The sequence below is a fragment of the Miniopterus schreibersii genome (assembly GCF_964146895.1).
Source record: "Miniopterus schreibersii genome assembly, chromosome: 12".
In the NCBI taxonomy this organism is placed as follows: domain Eukaryota; kingdom Metazoa; phylum Chordata; class Mammalia; order Chiroptera; family Miniopteridae; genus Miniopterus; species Miniopterus schreibersii.
Genome location: NC_138112.1, coordinates 43,556,167 through 43,579,601, shown reverse-complemented (window position 1 = coordinate 43,579,601; position 23,435 = coordinate 43,556,167). Strand labels below are relative to the sequence as shown.

At 42.5% G+C, this 23,435-nt stretch overlaps 1 protein-coding gene across 1 annotated transcript in view; it reads right to left on the bottom strand.

The window, feature by feature from the left end:
- Positions 1–879: 879 nt before the first annotated feature.
- Positions 880–23,435, bottom strand: part of TEAD1 (TEA domain transcription factor 1) — a 186,374-nt gene continuing 163,818 nt past the window's right edge. The window contains exons 13-15 of the mRNA XM_081152835.1: positions 15,407–15,547; positions 10,930–11,082; positions 880–8,402 (exon numbers count right to left, since the gene is read on the bottom strand). Of these exons, the coding sequence (XP_081008961.1) occupies positions 8,289–8,402; positions 10,930–11,082; positions 15,407–15,547 (408 nt within the window). The 3' untranslated portion in view covers positions 880–8,288. The remainder of the gene's footprint in view (positions 8,403–10,929; positions 11,083–15,406; positions 15,548–23,435) is intronic.

Sequence of the window (23,435 nt, the reverse complement as noted above, 5' to 3'; positions counted from 1 at the left end):
CCCAAGGTCATCGTTAGGAAAGTTGCCCCCCTCGTCCACCCAGATTTCTCCCCAGCCTTGAGCTGCTTCCATGGCTTCCACTGGCCCAAAATGCAGGGGCCAGGAGTCCAGGATGGAGAGTCGGGGTGACCTATTTAAGGCTCCACCACTCACCAGTCATGCCTTTGGACGACCTATTCTTTCGGAACCTCAGATTGCCGGTAATAATTTCACTGCCATTGGGACTATTCTGAGAATCAAAGGAAATAACATAGACACTTTGCACCAATACACTTGGCCTGGTGGCCCGGTGCCCAGCATACAGTAAATACGTAGTGAATCCAAGGCCTCGTTGTACACGCGTGTTATAAATCCCACAGTGAGGCCGAGGACAGGAGCCCGGGGCTGCAGCTCAACACGCAGCCCGCTACTGAGGATGTGAGCACCGTGCCGGCAACAGCCACGCTGTATTTCCCGCTGTGTCCACGGCCTGCTCGGCCCTGGCTCCCGGCACATGCCCAGCACGTCGGATTGACACTCAGTGGCTGAGCTGGTTTCTTTTTGGTGCTCCAAGGCCCTGCTATGGTACCATGGAAGGAGGGACAAGGTTCCTCAGGGTTGCCTGGGATCCAGAGGTAAGCTGCTCTGCAAAACGTATGTCAATTTTAATGAAGCACTAAAGAGAGAGAGAGACAGGCAGACACAAAGACTGGCCTGGGGATGTTTTTAAGAAACCTGACTAGACATAACGCCTGATATTCCACTAACTGAGCTTGGTGGACACCGTCAAAGGGACCGTGGCTTCAACCCCCTTCACTCTGTCCTTCCTATCAGCAGCACAACACAGAAAGGGTATTTCATCTTCAACAACATACACTTTTACAGATAAAAAAGGTGACCCACACTTTCATTGTCTTTATTTTTCATTGATACCGTATGAATACAAAGTTTCTAGAAAGCTACAAAATGTCTACCACTTTATCAAGAAGGCATCAAAATGTGTCACTTTGCAAAGACATGAAAACACCTGCAGGAACTGACACAAAAATAGCGTTTTTAGAGTGATGAAATAATTGCACTTAACTGTCATGGATATTAAAGTTATCACACATATGTACCGCGAAAGCTAGAATACATTTTCTTTTTTTTTTACAAAGCACTTTATAAAAAAATTCTCTGCACACAAACCCTATAATTTTCATATAACTATCATACTAAAGATAAATTCACTTTAAAGCCAACACTTAGAACATTTTTTAAACAAAAAGGTACCAGTACCTAAACACAGACGTTAACAAATACGAGAATACTGTACTGCCAAGAGGTTTAACCAAATGCCTTTTGAGAGTTTCTGCAAATAGGTTAAGAAAATGTGTGTGAGGATTTGTCCCCGCCCCCCAATCTCGCCAATCTCCCCAAGAGGAACCTTAGCGCCCGAAGGCAGGTCCCACGGCCCACTCCCAGCAGCAGTACAATATCAAAGGAACCACTGACCAGATGAAACAGTTACATCACAAGCCCATTTTGTCCACGTGACATGAAGACACAGACTGTGAGAATCCCATTAAGTCACTTAGAATGTGAACAAACACACGTGGAGAAAACCGATTTACAGAACATGTAAGCATATTAAAGAATTAAAGGCTATTCAGGTTTCTTTTTTTCAATGTTACAAAAATTTTTTTTGTCGTTTTTCAGGCACATACTGTTGTTATTTTTACTGTTTTTTAATCTGCAGTCATGAGCCCATTGAAAAAAAGGCCTATAGAAGTGAATCTTTCAAGGAGGTAACAGGGAGGTTTTTTTTTTTTTAAAGAAGTGCAGTTAATATCTAATTTACACAGTGAAACTAATCACAGAGAATGACTAATGCAAAGAAATGAAAGAAAATCAGAGACCAGCTTCCAACTGATTTACGCCCAGATCCTCTCGGCTTCTCCGAGAGAAACAGGAGGGGAAACGATCCGCGGGCGGAGGCCGCCCGCAGAGGGCCCACGCGTCAGGGGAGCCCGCTGGAATCTGACCCCACCGAGTGACGAACGCGGGGGGGGGGGCACACCCACGGGGCGCGTCGAATACAAAAGTGTGGTGCGGCATCTGACCGACTCAATGCAAATCCACAGAGAAGACAAGTTACGGCTTAGAAGTAGGACAATAAATACAAATATTTCATCTTATTTAATGGTGCACGACTTCGGTGAAAAGGTCCTTTGCGATGCAATAAATTTTAAACACAAAACCTTCATTCTTAACAGTCTAAGCAATGAGTTTCTGGGAGAAAACGATTGCCAAACAAAGCACAGTAAAAGCTGAAAAGAGCAGAGGCGACGGGAATCGGACTAGCTTCTTCCGGCCGTGGTGCATGGTACAGTGACGGGAGGGCCTGAACGCAAGCGCCGACTAGAGCCCGGGAGTAATTTTCCTTTTTTTTTTTCCTTGTAGAGATTTCTATAAATACTCACAATGCGGTGTGGACAGAAAGCACTCCCGACATTTCAGAGCCCAGAGAGGGTATTCTTAAAGACACCGGGGGAGACGGAACACATGCACTAGGAGTCCAGGCTAACTTGCAAAGACGTCTGATATCACTTAAGTCTAGACGGGAAAAGAAAAATCTTTTTTCCTTGGCTTGTCTGGCTGGTGCTTTGCCTCTTGCTCTCACTCCTCCTTACCTCTACCCGCCTTCCCAATTTAGACAAGGTTTTGATAAAAGCCAACGCGGACTTTAAAGACCGGCCCCTCTGAGGGCTGGAACATTCTTTGAAAATGCCGAATTGTGAATGGTGCTCTTTGGAAGTTTCTCACAGCACAGTCATACAGGACACTCGGAGTCAACATTTTGGCCCTAAGAAGAACACTTCAATTGTCATGACCCTAACTCTTTTTGTTCTGCACTGTCATCTCGGTTTGAGGCTTCCAACTTTCAAAATGGTATCATCGTGTAAACCAGAGAAGTGCGCACGGTCGTGTGAATGGGAAAGAAGGCCTCTGCGGGGGCTGAACGCGACGTCAGGGGGACGGTCTGGCCGGTGGCCGAGCGCCTGCTGCTCGCGTGGGAGCCCCCTCCCGGGGCTGCAGGGCTGGCTGACGAGCGGAGATGACACCAGGGTCATTGGCACGCACAAACACAGCAGTTCCTGGGGTCCCTCCTGCGGCAGCGTGTTCCCGGTGGGTGGTGGCGGGGGCTCCCCCACGCAGACTCACAGCAGGCAGGGTCCACGTCGTGCTCTTGCGGACAGAGGCCTGTGGTTGGTTACTCATCCCAGTAAACCAAAGGCATTATGGTGATCTCAAAATATTTTTGGTCTCTCTACAAATTATCGTTATTATGGCAGCACTTTTCTAAGCTGGAATCTCAAACCAAAGGCACTTTCATGCTAGAGTGCAGACGATTCACAAATAGCTAAGTATTTGGTCGTGAATTTAAAAGGCAACATTAAAAGTACAACTTGCTCTTCATAGGAAACTATGAAGTTGTAAAACCTTCCATTTTGGTATATACATTTGGGAGCCTGGGCACAGGACTGACTTAGGCTCAGCTTCTGATTTTAGACCAAGCAGTCAGTTTCTTGTAGAACTGGAGAAAAATGGGCTTAAAAAACAAAATGAAAACAATTTTTGCTTGTTCTAAGTATCGGGCCAATCGGTAAACGGGTACTGAGAACGGGTCTAAGAGAAGGCTGGCGGCACGACTAAGGTATCACTAAGGCACTGCTTACCGGAACGCTTTGGCAGTTCTGAATTTAAAACTTCCTAAAAAAGTAACAGTAGTAAGAGAAACGCTTCCAGCTTACAAAAGGACTCACAGTTCCGAGGCAGCCTTCTGCACTGCGTACCCTACACGCGGCATCTCAAAGATTTAAGGCTTTTCAGAAATGACCTGTGCAGAGCTTTGCCACAGAAACAGCAACGTAAAGAAACGAGCAACACAGACGTGTCCTCTTAAACGACACAGGTGTGGACACCAACACACAGGATTGGGTCTACCCTTCGTTAGGACGAGTGCAGTGTACCAGAGCACGTACAAAATCATACAAATTATAGGTACCTGGTTTGTAAAACTGTCGTCTCAGAATTTAAATAATTTATGTTTCTACAAAAACAAACTGCTAAAGCCACTACAGTATTGAAACCTAAGGACTTGGGGTTTCAAGTCCTCTGGGGACTTGTCACGCCAAGTGCTTGGAAAGGGCCTGTTTTTTGGCTGGTCTGAGTGCGGGACTTGGCTGCCAGGATGCTGAGCAATTGGAACTTTAGACGAGGAGCCTGTGGCTGGTGGACTGAACTCAGAGGAAGCGAAAAGGCTCATCAGCTCGCCTAGCTGCTCGTGGTGGCCTCTGCCAGCTCGGGCCTCTCCCGGGCGGGAAGCAGCAGCCTGGGGTGCTGCTGGGGCTCCGGCAGAGGGGGCTCTTCATCTCCCTCTCTTCTGAACGAACCCCGCCCGCACATTTGCAGGGGGCATTTAAGCATCCTGAGCACCAAAGAACAACCACCTCCACCAGAAGAGACCAAGGAGTAAGTGGCAGGGGGGCTGGAGTCTCACCCTCATCCCATCACCAGCCAAGCCGGGTGACTCTGGGCAGTCATCTCCCCTCAGAGCCTCAGCGCTCTCACCTACACAATGAAGGGGAGTCAATTGTGCTCTTTTAGCTCAATAAAGAAAAAATTCTATCAGGCCTCCCTCCTCCATCCCTAACGGTGAAAAGACATGTTCCGGAGGCTTCTATGAATACAAGCAGCACTGAGTGTGAGGCAGAGAAGTAGAAAACCAGAGAAAACTTACTGAATCGATGAAAGGACTGATCAAGAGGCCCACAAGCTGATGACAAATAACGAAAATGGCTGTGTGTTTTTCAACCCGGTAAACTGAGGATTGAAGGTCAAATTAGAAATGCTCTTTAAACAGGTGCGAGTTGATCGTAGGGATGATGGTGACCAGCTGTTCCCAACTTCCCTGGACACAAAGGAGACATACTTGTGGCAAGAGAAACTCTGTGGTGAAACAGAAGTTCTGAGACAGGAGGAAACGTGGACACAATGTCACTTGTGTCACATTCCTACCTGCCTCCCGATGTCTGACACAAGGAGAGATGCTATCTCGGGGTGAAATGGGAGGAAAAAGAAACTCTCAAATATGGTATTTGTGACCTGTGTGGTCTAGGGCAGTGGTTCTTAGCTAGGGGTGATTTTGTGCCTGATGGGACACTGGCGATGGCTGAGGACATCTAGGGTTGTGACAGCTGAGGGAAGAGGTGCTGCTGGCATCTAGTGAGCAGAGGACAAGGAGGCTACAAAACCTCCTATCATGCACAGGACAGCCCCACACAACAAAGAAGCATCTGGTATAAAATGTCAAGTGTCGAGGTTGACACTGGTCTTGGGCGGCTTGGACATCCTAGAGACCTGGGGCATGTTCTTGAAGAAATCCTGATTTTACCACAGGTGGGAAAGAATGCAACAGACCAGAACCCAGTTCTTCAGCTACTCCCTGCTTAGGCATGACAACTTGGCCTCTGAATTCTCCAGTGAAAGCACGGGATGTCCCTGAATCAAACCTGGTAGCGGAGGGTCACCAGGAGATAGAGCACCTGGGAGCGAGCAGTGAGGACAATGCTTTGGGAAGGCTTGTACTCTGCCATAAAGGGTGAGAGGCCAAAAACAGGCTTGGATTAGATGTTACACAAATGGCACCCCAGGGTCTAATTTGGGAGAGATGGAGAGAGGGCCAAGAGTTTGGGTGACTGGACCAGTGGATAAGATAGGGAAAAATATCTGCCCTGGAGAAAACTTGAGAACAAGACTAGGAGTAACTTTAAAAGATCTTGGAGCAAAAGATGTAAGCAAAAAGATTTAAGAGCAAAATGTAATCCTCAGGGTTGTCCATGTAAACACCCCAAACTCAACTACAGAAGGATCTGGAGGACGCTGGCAGTGAAGTGGTAGAGAACCCAGCCTGACTCAGAGTCAGCGACCAGGGTAGCCGACAGAACTACCCTCGAGCTGGTCTTCTTGGGTCTTGGTCTATTTGTGCTTTGAAAAGTAAATCCCAAGAGCTCTCCTGGGGGCACAGAAGAGCCCCATTTCTGGGTGGGAACATGAACCAGATGCCTCTCCCCCTGGAGTTCTGAGATGGCCTGGCCTTGAGCCACATAAATCATTTGCACGCCTTCAGGTCTAGGGTCCTGCTCCTGCAAGAGTGGGGGTTCCCATGAGGAAAGATGCCAGAGACAGGAGCAAAAGCAACATCCCTAAGATGGTGACCCATAGAAGCTTAAATGCTTGGGTGAAGACCAGGTGGAAGAGCAGGCAACTGAGGCAGTCCTACAAGGGCCTAGTTGGAATCAGGGAACAAAAGGTAGTCTCCTTGGGGAGGGCAGGAGGGCGCCCTCCTACTGGTTTACGTAAGGGGGTACGCTCCACATGGGGAAGGTTTTGCACTTTCTCCTCTGGTCTTCCCAGTGACCAGGGGCATGAATTTGGAAGAGACCAGGCCCAGTCACCCTCATGCTCATGACCACGATACCAATCAATATGCGAGCAGGGTCAGAGCAGACAGTGAGACATGAAAGGGGTGTATAAGTTACTTGGATGTGATATAACAAAGTTTTTATTTTCTGGCTTGATGAAAAGTCTTGATAGGTTTCATACATCTTATAAAACTTATTTCACATTCTGTTGTGTTAACGTGTTTCCAACAACTATAAAAGTGTCAGTTTTTCTGGGAAGTTGGGGGTGTGTCCTTGTGGGTATTTCCCGAGGAAGTACTGTGGAAAGAACCTAAGATAGGTATGGGGCTACATCAAACCAAGTCTGCCTGGGCCATGCTTTGGAATAGTTGGGTTGGAAAGTTGAATCTCTCCTGGGAAAAGAACCTCCCAAATGAGCCTGTTTGAAAGGTCAGAGATAGATAGCTGGGCCTCTTAAACCTCGGTCAAACAAGTACTGTGACTTATTGAGAGATGACAAGAAAATGGATGTCCTTAGAGAATATATCTATAGAAACAGACTGAAATATACATACATAATCAGCACCTAGCAAACTCAGTGACACTAACTAGGTGTTCAATAAATATGTCTTGAATAACTATATATGTATATGTGTATATGTATACACAAACACACACATACATATATTTATAGCAGGTTAATATGCATATTGGATTACCAGAAATAAACAATTTATCCACAGGCATTTGAGGATCTTGCCAATTTCTGGGGAGCAGAGATGCTAAAACTGATGAGCCTTTTACTTGTTTGGTTGATGAAATTTTCTCCCAGCCACAGGATTTTTTATACTTTGCAGCTCACAGTGCAGTATTCATGCCAATTAAAATTTTTTGTTATTAAATTTCAGTGGTTCAAATATCTACTCATTTTAATAAAAAAAATTTGGTTTTCCTTATAAAATATAACTGCACACACAAGACTATAAACATTGTAAGTTCAGATTTTCAGTATTTATCTACTTATTGCGAAAAGAGCCATCTTTTCTTTTTCATTAAATAATCAACCATCACATTAGTACAATACAGTTTTATATTTTTAAATATACTATATATGTTAAGGATAAGGGGGGAAGTTTTCTTCCTTTGTAATACCTGTTCAAGAGTTCAATGGATTAGGAGATTAGTTTTAACCTTGAAAAAGGTACAAATTTGTCTCATTAGGATATTTCTACCAAGCATTTCTTAAGGCTATATTTTAACATTTGGTTTCAAAAAGAAAGAAAAGTTTCATTTAAAAAATAATTTAGTGAATTACATTCTTTCATAACTTCCACCCTAATTAGTTACAAAGATAAGTCTAAAGATTCTTAGTTTTGTGTACTAATTTACATTTATATTTAAAGATTAATTTTACTTGTATCTTAAAACAAGAATTTTATGTTGGAAAAAAAACAAAAGAACTAAATACATTTGTATAAAGGCTGTAAATGTCCCACGACAAATGCTCTGTCTGAATATTTTCTACCACAATTAGAAACAGGTCTCTGCAGACAGAGACTTGGGTGCTTAAGGTTCACCTTTCCCGAGGAATTGTGGGCTGCAGATTTGAGGAACACATAGAAACAACTTGATTTCTCTTTTTACAACTGTACCAGAACTTCACAGCTACGATGATAGTATGAACACATGAAAAAATGACTTCACTCAAACAGGATTTAGAAAAGCAGGGTGACCTCAGGGCCAGGGCACCACCCCTGCATGGTGAGGTTTACAGTCAGTCGTTCGATAATGGAGAGTGTGTGTGTGCGTGCACATATGTGTGTGTGTGTATATACAGGTATCTCTATATATAAATAATCGTGTTCAGTCCTTTACAAGCCTGTAAATATGATGCTGTGCTCCATGTTCACTATTTGAAACTTCAAATACACAGGCCATGCAGAGGAGAGTTTCTTGTGTATCCCTGTTTGTTACCACCTGTTAAAAAAAAAAGTATATATACACATATGTAAATAAAACCACCACATGGATGAAAACAGATTCCATCTGTGCCATGATCACTTTGATTTACTTGGAGAGGAACAGTTTAAAGTCCAACAAGTAAATGAATAGAAATCTGTCCAGCCTCACTCTGCCCCATATAGCACGAATTCAGGATATTAGGGGTTGGACTTGAAACCAATCTGAGTTACCACGCGTAAGAAGGACCTTACAGGAAGGGTCTCCACCCATAATCTGAGCCCTGGAAGGGACCAGAAGAATTAGTGTGGGGTTTTGGGGGAAGCTGATTTCTTTATGACAAAGAAAATTTCCTACAATCCTGTCCCATGAGCAGTCATTTATCCTAGAATTGTCTCCTATCTTATTCCTAAACCTTTACTAAACTTATTTCACTATAGCCAATGACAGACACAAGCTTCATGAGTGCCTTGCTCACCACTTTTAATGAGTAGTGCCTGGATCAGTAAAATAAGTGCTGAGTAAAGAACAGTGGTAGAATCATGTCAAATGATCCTTCTTTTAATTTATATAGGCTTTACTTTTCAAAGTGCATTTTGAAATATTTATCTGCTTCCCCTCTTGAGTTGGTGGCTCCAATCCACCTTTCTCTTCCTCACACCCAGTCTCAGCTTTGGTTCAGATCTTGAGCCATATGGCCCAGATCACGCAGCCCCCACCCCCCGGGCCCTGCCTCCTTCCTTGCCTCACTCAGTCTCAAGCCCCCATGCCACTCTCAGAAGAAACTTTCTAAAAGCAAATCTAACCCAACTTTCCTACTCAAAATGCTTCCATGACTATGTTCCATATGTAACATCTGAGCACTAAGGTAATCTATTCTTTACTACAACAGGGAGTACCTATGTGACAAGGACCCGCCAACACCCCAAACCTTGAACTGCTCAATTTTCACCAAAGACCTTCAAGGAAAAGGATACTAATGAAGACTAGTTACTAAAGAGCATGTTTCCAAACGTTTTCCCTGACTGCTAGTTTCTAAATTTTAGAGGCACCTGGACACACTTAAGAATCCACTAAGGATCTCTCCCCGGAATAAATGAAAATTGGATCATCGACCAGTCCCCCAGAGCAGGGATTTCAACCCCTGTGTACAGAACTACCTGGGAATTCTGATTTCATTAATCTGAGGTGGGGCCTCGGCTTCAGAATTTTTAAATTTTTATTTATTCATTTTTTATATTTGTATGAAGGGACTGGCTCCTACTGGCTCTTGAAAGTCATTGTTAAATATTAAGGAATTTCATGAGCTGATGAACCACTGGTAGCTTGAAATTGTCCATGGAGGGAGGAGTTACAGCATAGAAATGAGCAATCGGGGTTTTGGGGGTGTTGAGGTTGAGCTATTTTTTTTCACCAGCACACCACTGATTGAGAACCATGGGTGGAGCAAATCCAGAAACTCCAGGTAAAGAATTCCTAAGTATTTAGTTCTTAATCCTAGTCACAGAGCAGGCCTTTATGTGACCACCATATTGCCTTGCAAAATTGTCTTTTAGCAAAATTCTTTCCACCAAGTTTTGGATTGGCATTTTATCCTTCAGTTTAATTAAGAAATGTTATTTTTTTAAAATGAGCCTTGTAAAACCCATTACTGTATATATGTTATAGGTATATTTTGAAGACAACACTATTCTTAATAAACTTCCCAAGTCCCCAAATGAAGCCTCCATGAGAAATTTGTCTTAAAGTTAAATATTAAGGGGGGAAAAAACCCCCCACACAAGCACTGTGCAGGGCAACCAGAAAGTTTTCCCATTGTGGATGGACACAGCACCATTATTTTTCCTTTCCCTTCAGCTGCCCATAAAGTTTTAATCATACTTGGCAGCCTCTGGAGAATATTTCCAACCCTTCCTGGTCATGACATTCTGTTCTAACTTATATTCCTTCTAGTGCTGAGAGTTTATATTTTGCTGTATTAATGTATGTTACTTCTTATAAGGCCTTGCAAATCCTTCAGGAAATGAATCAAGGTATGTTCAAACTACAAACCCACTAAGTCTGCTTTTGCCTTATTTATGATTTATATATGTTACTGCTAAGTCTCAAACTTGGCTAATGTTGTAATTACCTGGGGAATTTAAAAAAATGCACATGCCTGGATCCTATCCTCAGAGGTCCTGATTCAATGGATATAGTTCGCAGTCTTTGTATCAGGATATTTAGATACCAAGGTCTTTCTAATGTGTAGCCAGAATTGAGGACCTAGGACCATTGTTTTTTACTACCCCCCTGAATTCCAATTCTGTCAAACAGAAGTCCCAGCCAAATGGGACCCCTTCTCTCCTACAGACTTGAACCCAACCAAGGCCAGGTTTGCCCTAAGGATGAGTGAATTCAGCTGCTGACTGACCACCTGGGCCCAACCCGACAGCCTGGTCAGTTGCCTTGGCCCAGGCCCTGGTGCCTCCCAGCCCCTTCCTGTCTTTCCCCACCAGCCTCATGGCTGAGTCTTGCCCAAACAGGGAAGAGACAAAACAGTTACCAATAAAATTGTGAAGTTTTCCAAAACACTATTCATCATATATTTCTCTGGTAGGTGTTTGAGCTTGTGGATGAAGTTGATCATATATTCACACATCGGGGAGCGGTTTATTCGGTATACAAATCGGCCATTCTCAAACCTTGCATACTCCGTCTGTGAGGGAAAAAGGATTGGAGCATTTTTACACTTCTGACTTCAAAATACATGAAAAAAAGATTACTGCCTGTAACAGCATTTTACTTTTTCAACATGAAATATCTGCTATATATACTGTACTATTTGTGCAGTTTACTTAAAAAAATCCTAGAACCAAACTTAATACCATACTCAGAATTCATTATTTTTCTGGAAATTAAAAAATTGGAAGGTGCCTCATTAGTGCAGTGGGTAAGCACATCAGCCTTATTAAAAAAAAAAAAGGAAAGCTGATCACTTTAAAGAAGAGTAGCATAAATCCTTTTCAGCAAAGGTCAGAAAACAATATAACCACCTACTCAGTGGTTCTCGACCTAGAGATCTAGAAGAGCAGCACCAGCCTTCTCCAAGTCTTCAAAGAGCCCCAAAGAAGTTCTTTATTGTGATAAGGTCTCACAGGCCAAGAAACAATTTGGCTAATTTCTCTACTTTAGAAAAAACTACTTCACACTCACCACGAGTCCCTGACTGTTAGTTATTTATGCCTTTAATTAAGAAAGAAAGAAAATACTTGTATAGATGCAGTTTGAAGATCCCACTGAAGCACTCAGAAATAAGAAACACACTCCTGGATAACCTCGGATCAAAAAGGAAATTACAATCTACCCAAAGAGTAATGAAAAGGAAAATACATCAGAACTCTGGGACCCAATGAAGCTCCACATGGAGGAGACTTAATGAAGCAGCTTCATGTCTTCATCATTAAAGACGAAAAATTACAGAACTAAATATACATCTTTAAAAAATTACAACCCCACAAAACAAAACAAAACCACAGAAAAATCATAAGAAACCAAGAGTAGGAGATTAATAAAGATAAAAGCGCAAATCAATGTAACAGAAATTAAAAATACAGACAGAATAAATGTAAAAACTGGTTCTTTAAAAAAGACAAAATAAAATAAACTCTTCACAAGCTTATGAAGGAGAGGAAAAAAAAAGAGACAAAACCATGATTAGAGTAGAGATTAGAAGATTTACAAGAGGTTACTTCACAGAACCTTAAGAGGGGAAACAAGCAAAGAAAACCTGGAGGGTAGGATGCTTTTCTAGCAAAGTACAACTTAAATTGGTCAGTGGTTGTGAAAATGACTAGAAAGTTGCTTAGAGATCTACCACTGAAAAGGGTACAAAGACCAGATGGTTTCACAGCCAAGTTGCATGTAAATTTAAAGAATACTTATTTTCAGGGTCACGCCAGACCACAGAAAAAGGTAGGTGTCCCCATTCTTTTTATGAAACTGAATTACATTCAATACTGAAATTTAATAAAGAGATTATAAAAAAGAAAAGCATAGACTAATGGCACTTATGAGATGGAAAAATGCTTCGTAAAATAGCAAACAGAATGCATCAATGTAACCAAAGTAAGGCCTTCTTCAGGAATGCTGGGGTGGTGCACACAGGACATGTGCTAACTTGTGATGTCAACCAATGGGAGAAAAATCAGAGAAATCATATAGTAAGAGTTGCTGAAAAGGCATTTTATAAAATATTGCAGCTATTACTAATAAAAATCCTAAGTAAAATAATTAAAGAAGGCACTTAAATATAAAATAAAGACCATTTATAAAACCAAGAATAAATATAATCCTTCATGGAAAAACACCAAAACTGTATCTACTAACATCAGGAACTATACAAGGACACTCCTATTTATACATCACTATTTCTTTTTACAACTGTGTCGAGGTTTTAGCAAACTAAAAGGTGAGAAAATAGTAATTTAAAAAAACTGGCATCAACATTGGAGAAGAAGAGATAAAACAAAGCTGCCAATAAGATTATATATGTAGAAAACCCAAAAATCTAGGGGAAATCTATGACCACAGAATAATACAAGAAATATGGTAAGATGTTTTGAAAGAACATAGATATTAAAAAACCAAGAGCTTTTCTCTTTTCTAGTAATTAAAATCTAGAAACGGAAAATTGTATTAACAAATTATGTAACACTTAGAAATATATTTAGCCAGAAAGGAATAAACCTATATATAAAAACTATAAAGTTTTATTAAAATAGGTAAAATGAGATGGAAATGAAAATAGGTTCTTGATTGGAAAGATTTAATATCAATTATCTATCAATTTATCCCCAAGTAATATCTCAATCAAATGCAATTACAATTAGATTGCTCAAATAAGATTTTGTTTCTCTTTACATTTTTAAAATGATCTCATTCTTTGGAAGAATAAATGCTGGTTACTAACCTAGAAAATATATGAAAAAGAAGACTGGTGAGACTGACTTCCTCAGCAGATACCTGAACACATCACAAAGCCATTGTAAGTAAACATGCATGGCCCTGGCACATGTAGAGCTAGAGGGTGGGGAGCAGGGAGAGGCCAGGGACAGCTCCCAGTTTACGTGGTAACTTCAAGCGCACAGACCCACTCAGCTGGGAAAGGACGAATCACTCAACGAGCGGCTTTGACATGAACGCCTGCCCATTTGGGAGAGAATACGAGCCTCCCTTACACACCCAATGCGGGAGTACATTCTAAATGGGTTAAAGGCTTAACTTGAAAACTCCACCTGCCGCACTCATACTACCTTCTCCGTGAAAATTCCTGGGATTTCATCAGTCAGAAGCGACCTTTCACGGCTCCCTGAGCTAACAGAGAGCTCTGGGTGTGTTGTCTGAGGACAGGATGAAGGGTAATTTGAAATCTGGGAAACTAACTTGTCCAGTTCACCTCTTCTCACATGCACCTGCCCGGGCAAGGGGTCCACTTACAGACAAGCCCCGACAACTCGCAACTTGGCTACTGGGCAGCAGGGCCCAGCACTAACCTTCCAGGTTCCCCACCACAGACAGGTGACGTTGCTTCCTCCTCAGAGGAGGGGGGGGTAAGTGGGTTCTAGGTCCTCCAGGTTTGTCTCACTACCAGCCACCTTCTCACCCGCCCTTCCCCGAGCTTCCTAGACCCTGCATTGAGCTGGCTCCCCTTCTCCCTCCCCCGTCCTTGCCTTCTGCTCCTTTGGTCTTCCTTCCAGGCACGGCAGGGCTGGCCGCTGCTCCCCAGCTGCCTCATTATTTCTATGCTCCTGCTACTCCCTCTCTGCAACGAGATCTCCATTCCCACCTTTAATTATCCTTAATGCTTAGGATTCCCAACATTTTCAGTCTTTACCTGTCTCCCAAATTTTAGTCGTGCATCTATCATCATGCCCTAGTTCCTCTTGAACACCCCATCTCCTTATCTCTGCTGGTGACAGCACTGTCCTTCCAAGGACAAAGTGAGTGACCTTTCACTCTTCCTCCTCTTTAACCTTAAATATCCAGTCAGTTTCTAAGTCCCACTCAAAATGTCTTACTGGATCCCCACTGCCACCAGTTTAGTAAAGCTCGTGGCCCCTAAGCTTAAATGGGCCGTCTAGTCAGCTCACCTATATCCCCCCTTCTGCCAGAGTCATCCTCCTTAACACCATTCTCAGGATGTCTGTTCTGTACTCACGCAGCTGAGGGCCTGCAGCCCCCCAAGTCCTCATTGTTCAGCCCAAGGTCTTAGAAAACATCCTTCCTCCTCCTTATTCCCCAATGCATCCCCCCCCCCTTTCTCTCTCACCTCAGCACAAAGTCTTTGTCACAGGATGGGCTCCCATGACAGGACTGTTGTGAATAAAAGCTTCTCAGTAAACATGGGTCAACTGGGTGATGAACAGAAACACTGGAAAAAACCCTAAATGGAATGCCAACTGCAAATATCACTCACACAAAGCAACCCACTCTGATATATAACAAACATATAATATTTTTGAAAAAAAGGGAGGCATAAAGTTACAAAGCCATAAATATTTGATCCCAGTATGTACAGGAATAGACTTAAAACAATTATAATGAAAGGGCTAGAAGTGCCAAAAGCAACAATAGCACACTCAAGGAAGGGGTTCAGAGGCAGGGCCCATCAGCTGAATAGCACCTTGTTCTCTACAGTGCCGGGGCTGCCCCTGGAACTGGAGTGGGTGGCAAGGCTTCACCTGATGGGTGGCAGCTTCCACACCAGGGCCCCCCATGGGGCCTCTTGCAGGACAGCACTGCTGGCCGCAGGGCAGGGCCAACTTAATAGTCAAGGGGGGCTGGCATGGGACTCCCTCCTGGCCTTCTTTCAGTTGCCTTCAAATAATTTTGCCTTTTTTTAGAAGTAATGGGAAGAAAAGTGAGAGGAGAGGCGGGAAGGAAGAAACCAAAAAAGGCAGAGCTCTCTGCCCCAATAAAGATTTAAAGGGCAGCAGAGTCTCGCCTTGAAAGAAGGTCCCAGTATACAGAGGCCAACTTACCTCTACTTTTTCTACTACTTGCTTCCCAAAGGAGCAAACTTTGGTGGAACAGGTGACTGTCATATTTTCAGAACTCTCATACTGACTGGTTACACCATAGAAAGCCCCGGCATCATCTTGAATATTGCAGTTTAAGTCAGCCTGTGGGAAAGGAAATGGAGGTGAGGGTTATGCTCTCGTCGCAGGAGTCATGGCAACAAGCAGTAGCGGTCAGGGTCAGGCCTCCATTCTGACTGAGTGGATGCTCATCTAGAAACGGGTGTGATGGCCCACTGGTCACTTTTTTGAAGAGAGTACAAATTTGGGCAGTCTTCCCTTAAAATGACAGGCTACGTGAATCTATTTTGTTTCACTTTCTTGCACTCAGTATCAGAATAATGCTGTGCCTTTGTAATAGAAGATACATGAGGTCTTATAAGTGGACACATGCAGTTGAAACCCATGTTGTTCAAGGGTCCACTGTATAAGAACTGAATTCATATTCACTAATCTTCAGAGATATTTAAAAGGAGAATCTACAGCATTGTTATATATGTAAAAACAAAAACTTCACGATAAATTCAGCATCTAGAGAGGAAATGGTTGCTATTAAACACTTGCTTACAGAGATGCTAATATTTAACACAAATCACCACCCATTGAATACATTTTTATGAGTTACCTACTACATGAGGCTCATGCTAGACACTATATAGGACTTGATTACAACCTAATGTGGGAGATATATGCATAAAATAGTTATAATTCAGACAGAAAATCAGTACCATATCAAAGGTACTCAGAGTTCAGATAATGGGAGGCACTACTTTCACCCAAGAGTGTTATTTAAGGGATTTTGAAGATCTCAACATGCAGAGATGGGCTGAGGGAACAGTGTGGGCAGAAGCCCAGGACTTCATTCTTGCTATGGTGGAAAGACTAAGGGACCTGGGAGAAACGCAACTGGGCCCAGCTTGGGGAGGGCTAAGTAAGAGGTGTGGACTGAATCCTGTAGGAAATGAGGACCCCTTGAAAGTTCTGGCACAAGGAGAAGATATGATCAGAACTGTTTCAGAGAGAAAAGTCTCAGGATGGCATAAGGTCTATTGGAAAAGGAGGCTGGGAGGCTGTGGCATCTAGATCACCAATGGAAGGTCTGTTCCCCTGAATACCTCCTGACTCCCACTGCTCAACCATCAGGTAGGGGGTGTGAAGCTGGGGTCAGAGAGTGAACACAAGCTGAGCCAACCCCTGCTGTTTAGCAGGGAGGCCATCACAACAGAGGTGAGCACTCCTGAGAGGGACACAGAGGGACAGGAGAACAAACAACAGTTGGGAGGGGCCCTCGGAGTCAGGGAGGCTCTGAGGGTGACGCAGCTCAGATCCAAAGGAACTGCTGGCACAGGCAGGCAGAGCATGCGCTGAGAGAGAGGCTGTGTTCAAAGGGTGCATGGCCAGACACAGGGCTAAGCAAAGGCTGGAAACAACAGCAAGGGAGAGAGACGGTGGCAGAAGAGGCTGGGGAGGCGGGAGGATCTGGGTCTTATATCCTAAAACCAGAGGGATGTAGGAGTTGCAAGTATATGGGATGGAGAGGGTGATGGGGTATAATCAGATCTGCATTCTAAAATGGCAGACCTGACCGCAGCCTGGAGAGGACGCTGGAAGGGTAGGAGTGAACGCAGAGATGGGTTAGGAGCCCTTCACAGCCATTCAGATGAGAGAGGGTGGCTGTACTGTGGCGACCGCCGAGACAGAAACAGATCTGATGCACAAAGGAGACTATACACACTCTGTGAGGTTTGGCACATTCTGACTGGCTAATTTCAATACCCTGACAGGCACTGACTAACCACCAGGAAGACCTCACTCATTCAATATATATTTTTAGTAAGGATCTGCATTGAATTTCCCTTTTGAGTTGAGTATCAGGAAATGTCCTTTTCCTTAGGCAAAACTTCCTATTTTCTGGCTTCATATAAAAAGAACTATATACTTTACGTTCCCCCCTTTCACCTTATGTGCCAAGAATTCAAAGCTAAATTCAGTGCTCAACTACAGTAATTAACTTACCCAGGTACTTCTAATAGCTACTAACAACCAGTGTACAGGCCCCTTTACTGGATTCCAATCTGCTTTTACTTTTTATATTATCCATAAATCCAGTAACACTCTCTCACATTTAGCTTTTGGAATTATATTGGGCATAAATCGTAAGTAAATAAAAATTCCCAGGTGCGCATTTTCGTCACATTCAAAGGTTTGACATTTGGCTGCATGAAAGAGCAGCTTAATCGGGGGAAATTGGACATGTTTCCCAAACCGAAATCTGTATCCAGGCTACCCGAGGCTGACGTGGCCCAGGGGTCCACCCGAGCTCCGGCCCCCAGAGGAGAAAGGTATCGACGTATCTGGGGCACACTGGAGCTCTGACACTGGAACTACGTCCCAGCCTCCCACAGGGCCTCAGGAACGCCCACTGCGTGCCCTGCCCCCAGCTGACACTCAGTGCCTGTGAGCAGCCCAGTGTTCTGTGGTGGCGGGATTACCAGGGACCTTCCTCCTGGGGTTGATGCTCTTGCTACAGTTGGCCCGGCCTATCCGCGGGTGCCGCCTCTGCAGACTCAACCCACTGTGGGCTGAACGCATTAGAAAAAACACAGTACACTGGTGCAGACGTGTACTATGTGGGTAGGCCTATAATGGCTGAGTCTGCACTGAACATGAACAGACTCTTCTTGACATTTTTACCTCAATAATACAGTGTAATGACTATTTATATAGCATTTACATTGTATTAGGTATTATAAGTAATCTAAAGATGCTTTAAAGCATATGGGTGGATATGCGTAGGTTATGCAAATACTACACCATTTTTATATAAGGGACCTGAGCGCCTGGGCGTTTTGTTATCTGTGGAGGTTCCTGGAACCAATCCCCCATGAATACTGAGGGACGACTCTATTATGATGTAGTTTGTGCCAACAAGTTTTGGCATTTTTAAAATGTCAAAACATTCATATGGTAATAAAGAAATCAAACTGGATAAAGGGTGTACACTTTATTTCTACCCCTGAACTTGCCAACCTCCCCAGGTGCCAGTATTATCTGTTTCTCAAGTTTCCTTTTAGAAATATTTAGCATTTAGATATTTAAGCATATACAACCCCTCACCTTTTTTGTGCACAAACAGTAGCACTCTTCTAAACCTTGTTTTAAAAAATACATCTATAACTACATCTTAGAGCTCATGCAGTACTGATACACAATATCAGTATTAAAAAGAACAGCCATTTAAAAAAATGAACAGCCACACTTTTTAGTGGCTGTATACTATTCCATTGCCCAGATGGTCCATAATTTAATAAATGCTCTACTGATGAATATTTAGGATGCTTCCCAATAACCATGCGAGAAAAGGTGCATCAGAAATTATTTTTACTTTCCTTCCTTTCACCATTAAAAAAGTCCCAGCTTTGAAAGAGTGGGCTTTAACGCACTGCTAGCTAATATTGTAATTTAAACAAATTTGCAATTTTGATGTAATCAAGTTGCTCTGAAAGACTGGTGAGCAGTCAAAAGCAAGTTAGGTGTTTGTGATGTAAGGGGTGGAGTGTGGGCCAGGCACAGGGAAATAAGCAATGGGTGGAGGAGTCAACGAAAGAGTGAATGGAATTAGGTTATTGTTTTAAAAACTGTCAACCTTCACTTACTTCGGTGATTGAACAAGGAGGGGGATTTCTTAAGAATTACACCACAACTCCCTAGGCACAATGTTTTGTTTTCTTTTGTTTTTTTAAATGCTTTATTTTTCTTTCTATTCATTTCCATGGCATTATTTTTGACAAGCCAAAGATTTGCAATGTAAGCAAACCGGGACACTTAAGATCTAAAGGAAACATAGAAATAAATATACAAAATAAGTTGTCAATATATACAATTTAAAAATACTAACCAAGCTTAAAATAGTATTGACCATAACTTGATGTTAGTAAAACTAAAAATTTTCACAACTTTAAAGTTTCCGTCTCTATGTGTTTCCATGCTGGTGGAAGGAGCTGCCCCAGAGCAGGGCATACCTGAGTGGTTCATTTCTAAGATCTCCCCTTCCTTTCCTGGCCAAAATTATTTTCAGTAATAATCAACACTCTGTTTTGTTTAAATTTTAAACACAAAATCTCCAGAAGTACTTAACAGAGAATGACAGAATTGAAGAAACTCAAGCTCTATTTCCTCATCTTCATAATTACTGTGTCATCATTTCTGACTCCACTGTTTAACTGGTGAAGAAGCAGCACCATGGAGACTGCAGCGCAAATGATTCCAAACTGTTAATAACTTGCTCTAGAAATGAATACAAGGCTGAGTCATATGTGTTATTAAAGGATTAGTGATATAATGAATAAGTAATACAAGTGTGCTAATTTGAAGGATATTATATATGTATATGTACATATGAAATAAAAACACTACACTGATTTCACCAATAGTTTAGGGCTTAGGCCAACAAAGGATTTTTTTTTTTTTTTTGAGGACTATTTTATCAATTGCACTATTTAGAACTTTGGATATATGCTGATAATAAAAATGAAAACAATTTTTAGATGGTTTTGGCATCTAAAAATTCTCTGCAGACAATGAACCTCCTATTGCCTGGACCTGCAGTGGGCCACTCCCATCATCTCAAACCTTTGCTTTACCACTATCCCTTAGAATTAACAAAATAATGTCAATTAGTTTTAATTGGGAATGAACAAGCTATAGTTATAATGATGAGAATTATAAAAAATGAAAATATGAAAGAATATACATCATGAAAACCTGCCCTCAGAAACCATCTCAACAAATTATGAGTTTTAAAGTTATCACGGTTAACTTTAAAAAAAAGAGAAATTAAAGTGTAACATAAATTCAGAGAAGGACATGAAACACAAGCTTACAGCTTAATTTTCATAAAGTGAACACACCCATGTAACCAGCACCCAGGTGAAGAAACAGAAGGCTTCTGACCCACGCTCATTCCAGTTACAATCATCCCTGCACTCACCCCGCAAGGGCAGCTTCTATCCTAAAGCATTATGCATTAGTTCTGTCTGGGTTTTTAAATCCTGAACAAGTGTTGAGTCCTTTGTGTTCAGTTCACTCAGCATTATATCATGAGAGTGGCCCAGGCTGCTGTGTGGAGCGCCTCCATCCTTGTTACTCTGGAGTATTCCATTGAACAAAACACACCACAATCTATTGGTTCCACTACTGATGGACATTTGCAATGTTTCCACATCAAACCTATGATGAAGAGTGCTACTCTGAATATTCCTGAATATGCTTTTGATGAGCACAGGTATACCATTCTGCTGGGTGTTCCTAGGAGTGAACTGCTGGGTCACTAGGGCTATGTGCATTTTAGCTTTCATTTAGATAAGAGGGACAGAAAGTTTCTCAATTTCCTTGCCTTCTTTTTTTATTTAACAGTTTGAGAACACTTTATATTTAATTATTAGTGTAAATTTAATAAGTTAGATTTTAAAAGCCTTCCCAGTCTTAAAATAACCAATTTGCTGTGTTAACTGCTTTGCGATTACTCTTGAACATGAAAAATAATCATGTAGCCATCCAACCATATCACAGCTGCTCTTCAGGAATTTTCTAGGAGGAGGTATTGATGTGAAAGATAATTATCTGTGAGCTGATGATATTACTATTATCCCAGAAAAAATACAGTCACTGAACTCCCATGAAGCAAAGGTAGAATCAAAGAAAGAATGCTAGCATTAAATCAGCAACAAAGGAGGCACACTCTGTAATGTGCCTGGGAGTCAAGCTGTGTTCATTACCCACCCTACTGAAAACTCAGGGCAAACACTTCCTAGAGTCCTGAAGGCAAGCAAATGAGAAAAAATGGGCTGGTATTGGAGATGCAGACTCTCTCTGCATAATCGGCTTTTCTCTGACCATAGGATATTTTCTAAAAGTAAATGAATAGAAAAATCCAAGAAACAGCTAAAACCTGCAAACTTATCTTCCCAACAAATTCAAAAGTCAAACCACATCCTATCCTCTGGGGACAGACAAGCCAACCTAAAATATGCAGTTGGTCACAGGCCAGGTTCGGAAGTATTTAAAAAACAAAACAAAACAAAAAAACACTTGAAAATATGGCTGGATGGGGAGGGCAAGTCCAGGCAAACAGGTCCTTCTAAGGACTCTTTGCCTATCTTGTCTTAGAACAGAGATTACTGCACATGTTCTGGGTTCAGAGGCCAACTCTCCCTCCTGGCACGCAATGTGGAAATCCTTTCCACGGTATCCTGACCTGCTCTGCCTTCTGGCTATATACTTTCAGATCCAGGAAAATCATTACTTTAATATTTACTATGTGCTAGACAGACCTAAATGTTAGGTAGTTCTTTCCCCTGCTGTATTAGTTTTCTATTGGTACATTAACAAGTCTAGTGGCTTAAAACAACACAAATTTATGATCTTTTACTTCTGTAGGTTGAACATCCAACATGGATCTCATGAGGCTAAGATTAAGGTATTGGCAGAGCTGTGTTCCTTTCTGGAGGCTCTGGGGAAGGATCTCTTTCCTGCCTCTTCCAGCTTTTAACAGCCACCCACATTCCTCGTCTCCTGGCCCCTTCCCAATTTTCAAATCCGGTGACACCAGACTGAGCCTTTCTCACTCTGCCAGCCGTCATCTCTCTAGATCTCTTCTTCTGCCTTCCTCTTTCACTTTTAAGGAAGCTTGTGATTACACTGGGACCACTCAGATCAAGACAGTCTCTCTACCTGCTGATTCGACCTTGATTCTCCTTTTCCATGTAATGTAGTATATTCACAAATATCATGGGTAAGGACTTAGACATGATTCTACTTACCACACCCATTAAGTTGCAACTGGCTTCCCTGTAACTTCTACCTAGAGCTGGGTCCTCTGGGATTATGCAGACCTAAGAACACATCTGTAAAACAATTCTGCAATTCTCTTCTTTTCACCCTTAATCTCACCTTTCCTTTCCCCCTTCTGACCCACAGGGTTGTTCAGGTCCTATCTGCTTCCTGGAACTCAAGTTTTACATTTATTTTTATTAAACTCCATCCTGACTTCAGACCTCCCTTCCATCTAGTCCAGATCCGACTCTTCATCTGCTGTTATCTCAGACATCCGACGATGGCATGGGCAGCAGTTACTTCTTTGAGTCTCACTGTCCTCATTTTTTTTTTTTTAAATATATCTTTATTGATTTCAGAGAGAGGAAAGGAGAGGGAGAGAGAGCTAGAAACATCAATGATGAGAGAGTCATTGATCGGCTGCAGCTCGCAACCTGGGCATGTGCCCTGCCCGGGAATCGAACCCTAATCGCCTGGATCCTAGGCTGATGCTCAACCGCTGAGCCACGCCCGGCCGGGCTCACTGTCCTCATTTTTAACCACAGAGAAGACAACCATGGTGATAGGAGAGAACTCATGGCTGTATTGTGCTACACAAATGACAGCTGTTAATAAAACTGACAACCATTCCTATTCGCTTATTGATTTAAAATATAGACCAGGACAGAGATAAAGACAGAGCCTCAATCACATCTACGGAGGTGTGGCCCAACATAGACGGTGGTTTGTAATCAATAAACCAGGTAAAAACTCTCCCCACAGAGCCAATCTGAGTCCCAATCGACACTCATCAGCACAGATGCAACAATGGGTTTTCTGAACAATAAAATCGGTACCTTTTCTGATTTGTGAGTTTATGACAAGTCGCAAGTTTTGGGTATAACTGCTCAAACAGGTACAAAATTACCATCTTTCCCACACAGATATGGTTAGAGATGTTATAGAATTCTTTCTGGAAACCAAAAAGGCGATTATTAATGAATGTGTGTTGAATGAATTAAAAGTCTCGGGTGTATTGTAGGCAAGTCCCCGGAAACAATACAAGGTCGAAGGGGAAGCAGGTTACGATGCCAGGCAGAGAAAGCTGCCTGCATCGGACAGCAAGGAAACAGTGTTCCCGAATTCTTCCCTAACCCATCCTTCTCTCACACTCGTGACT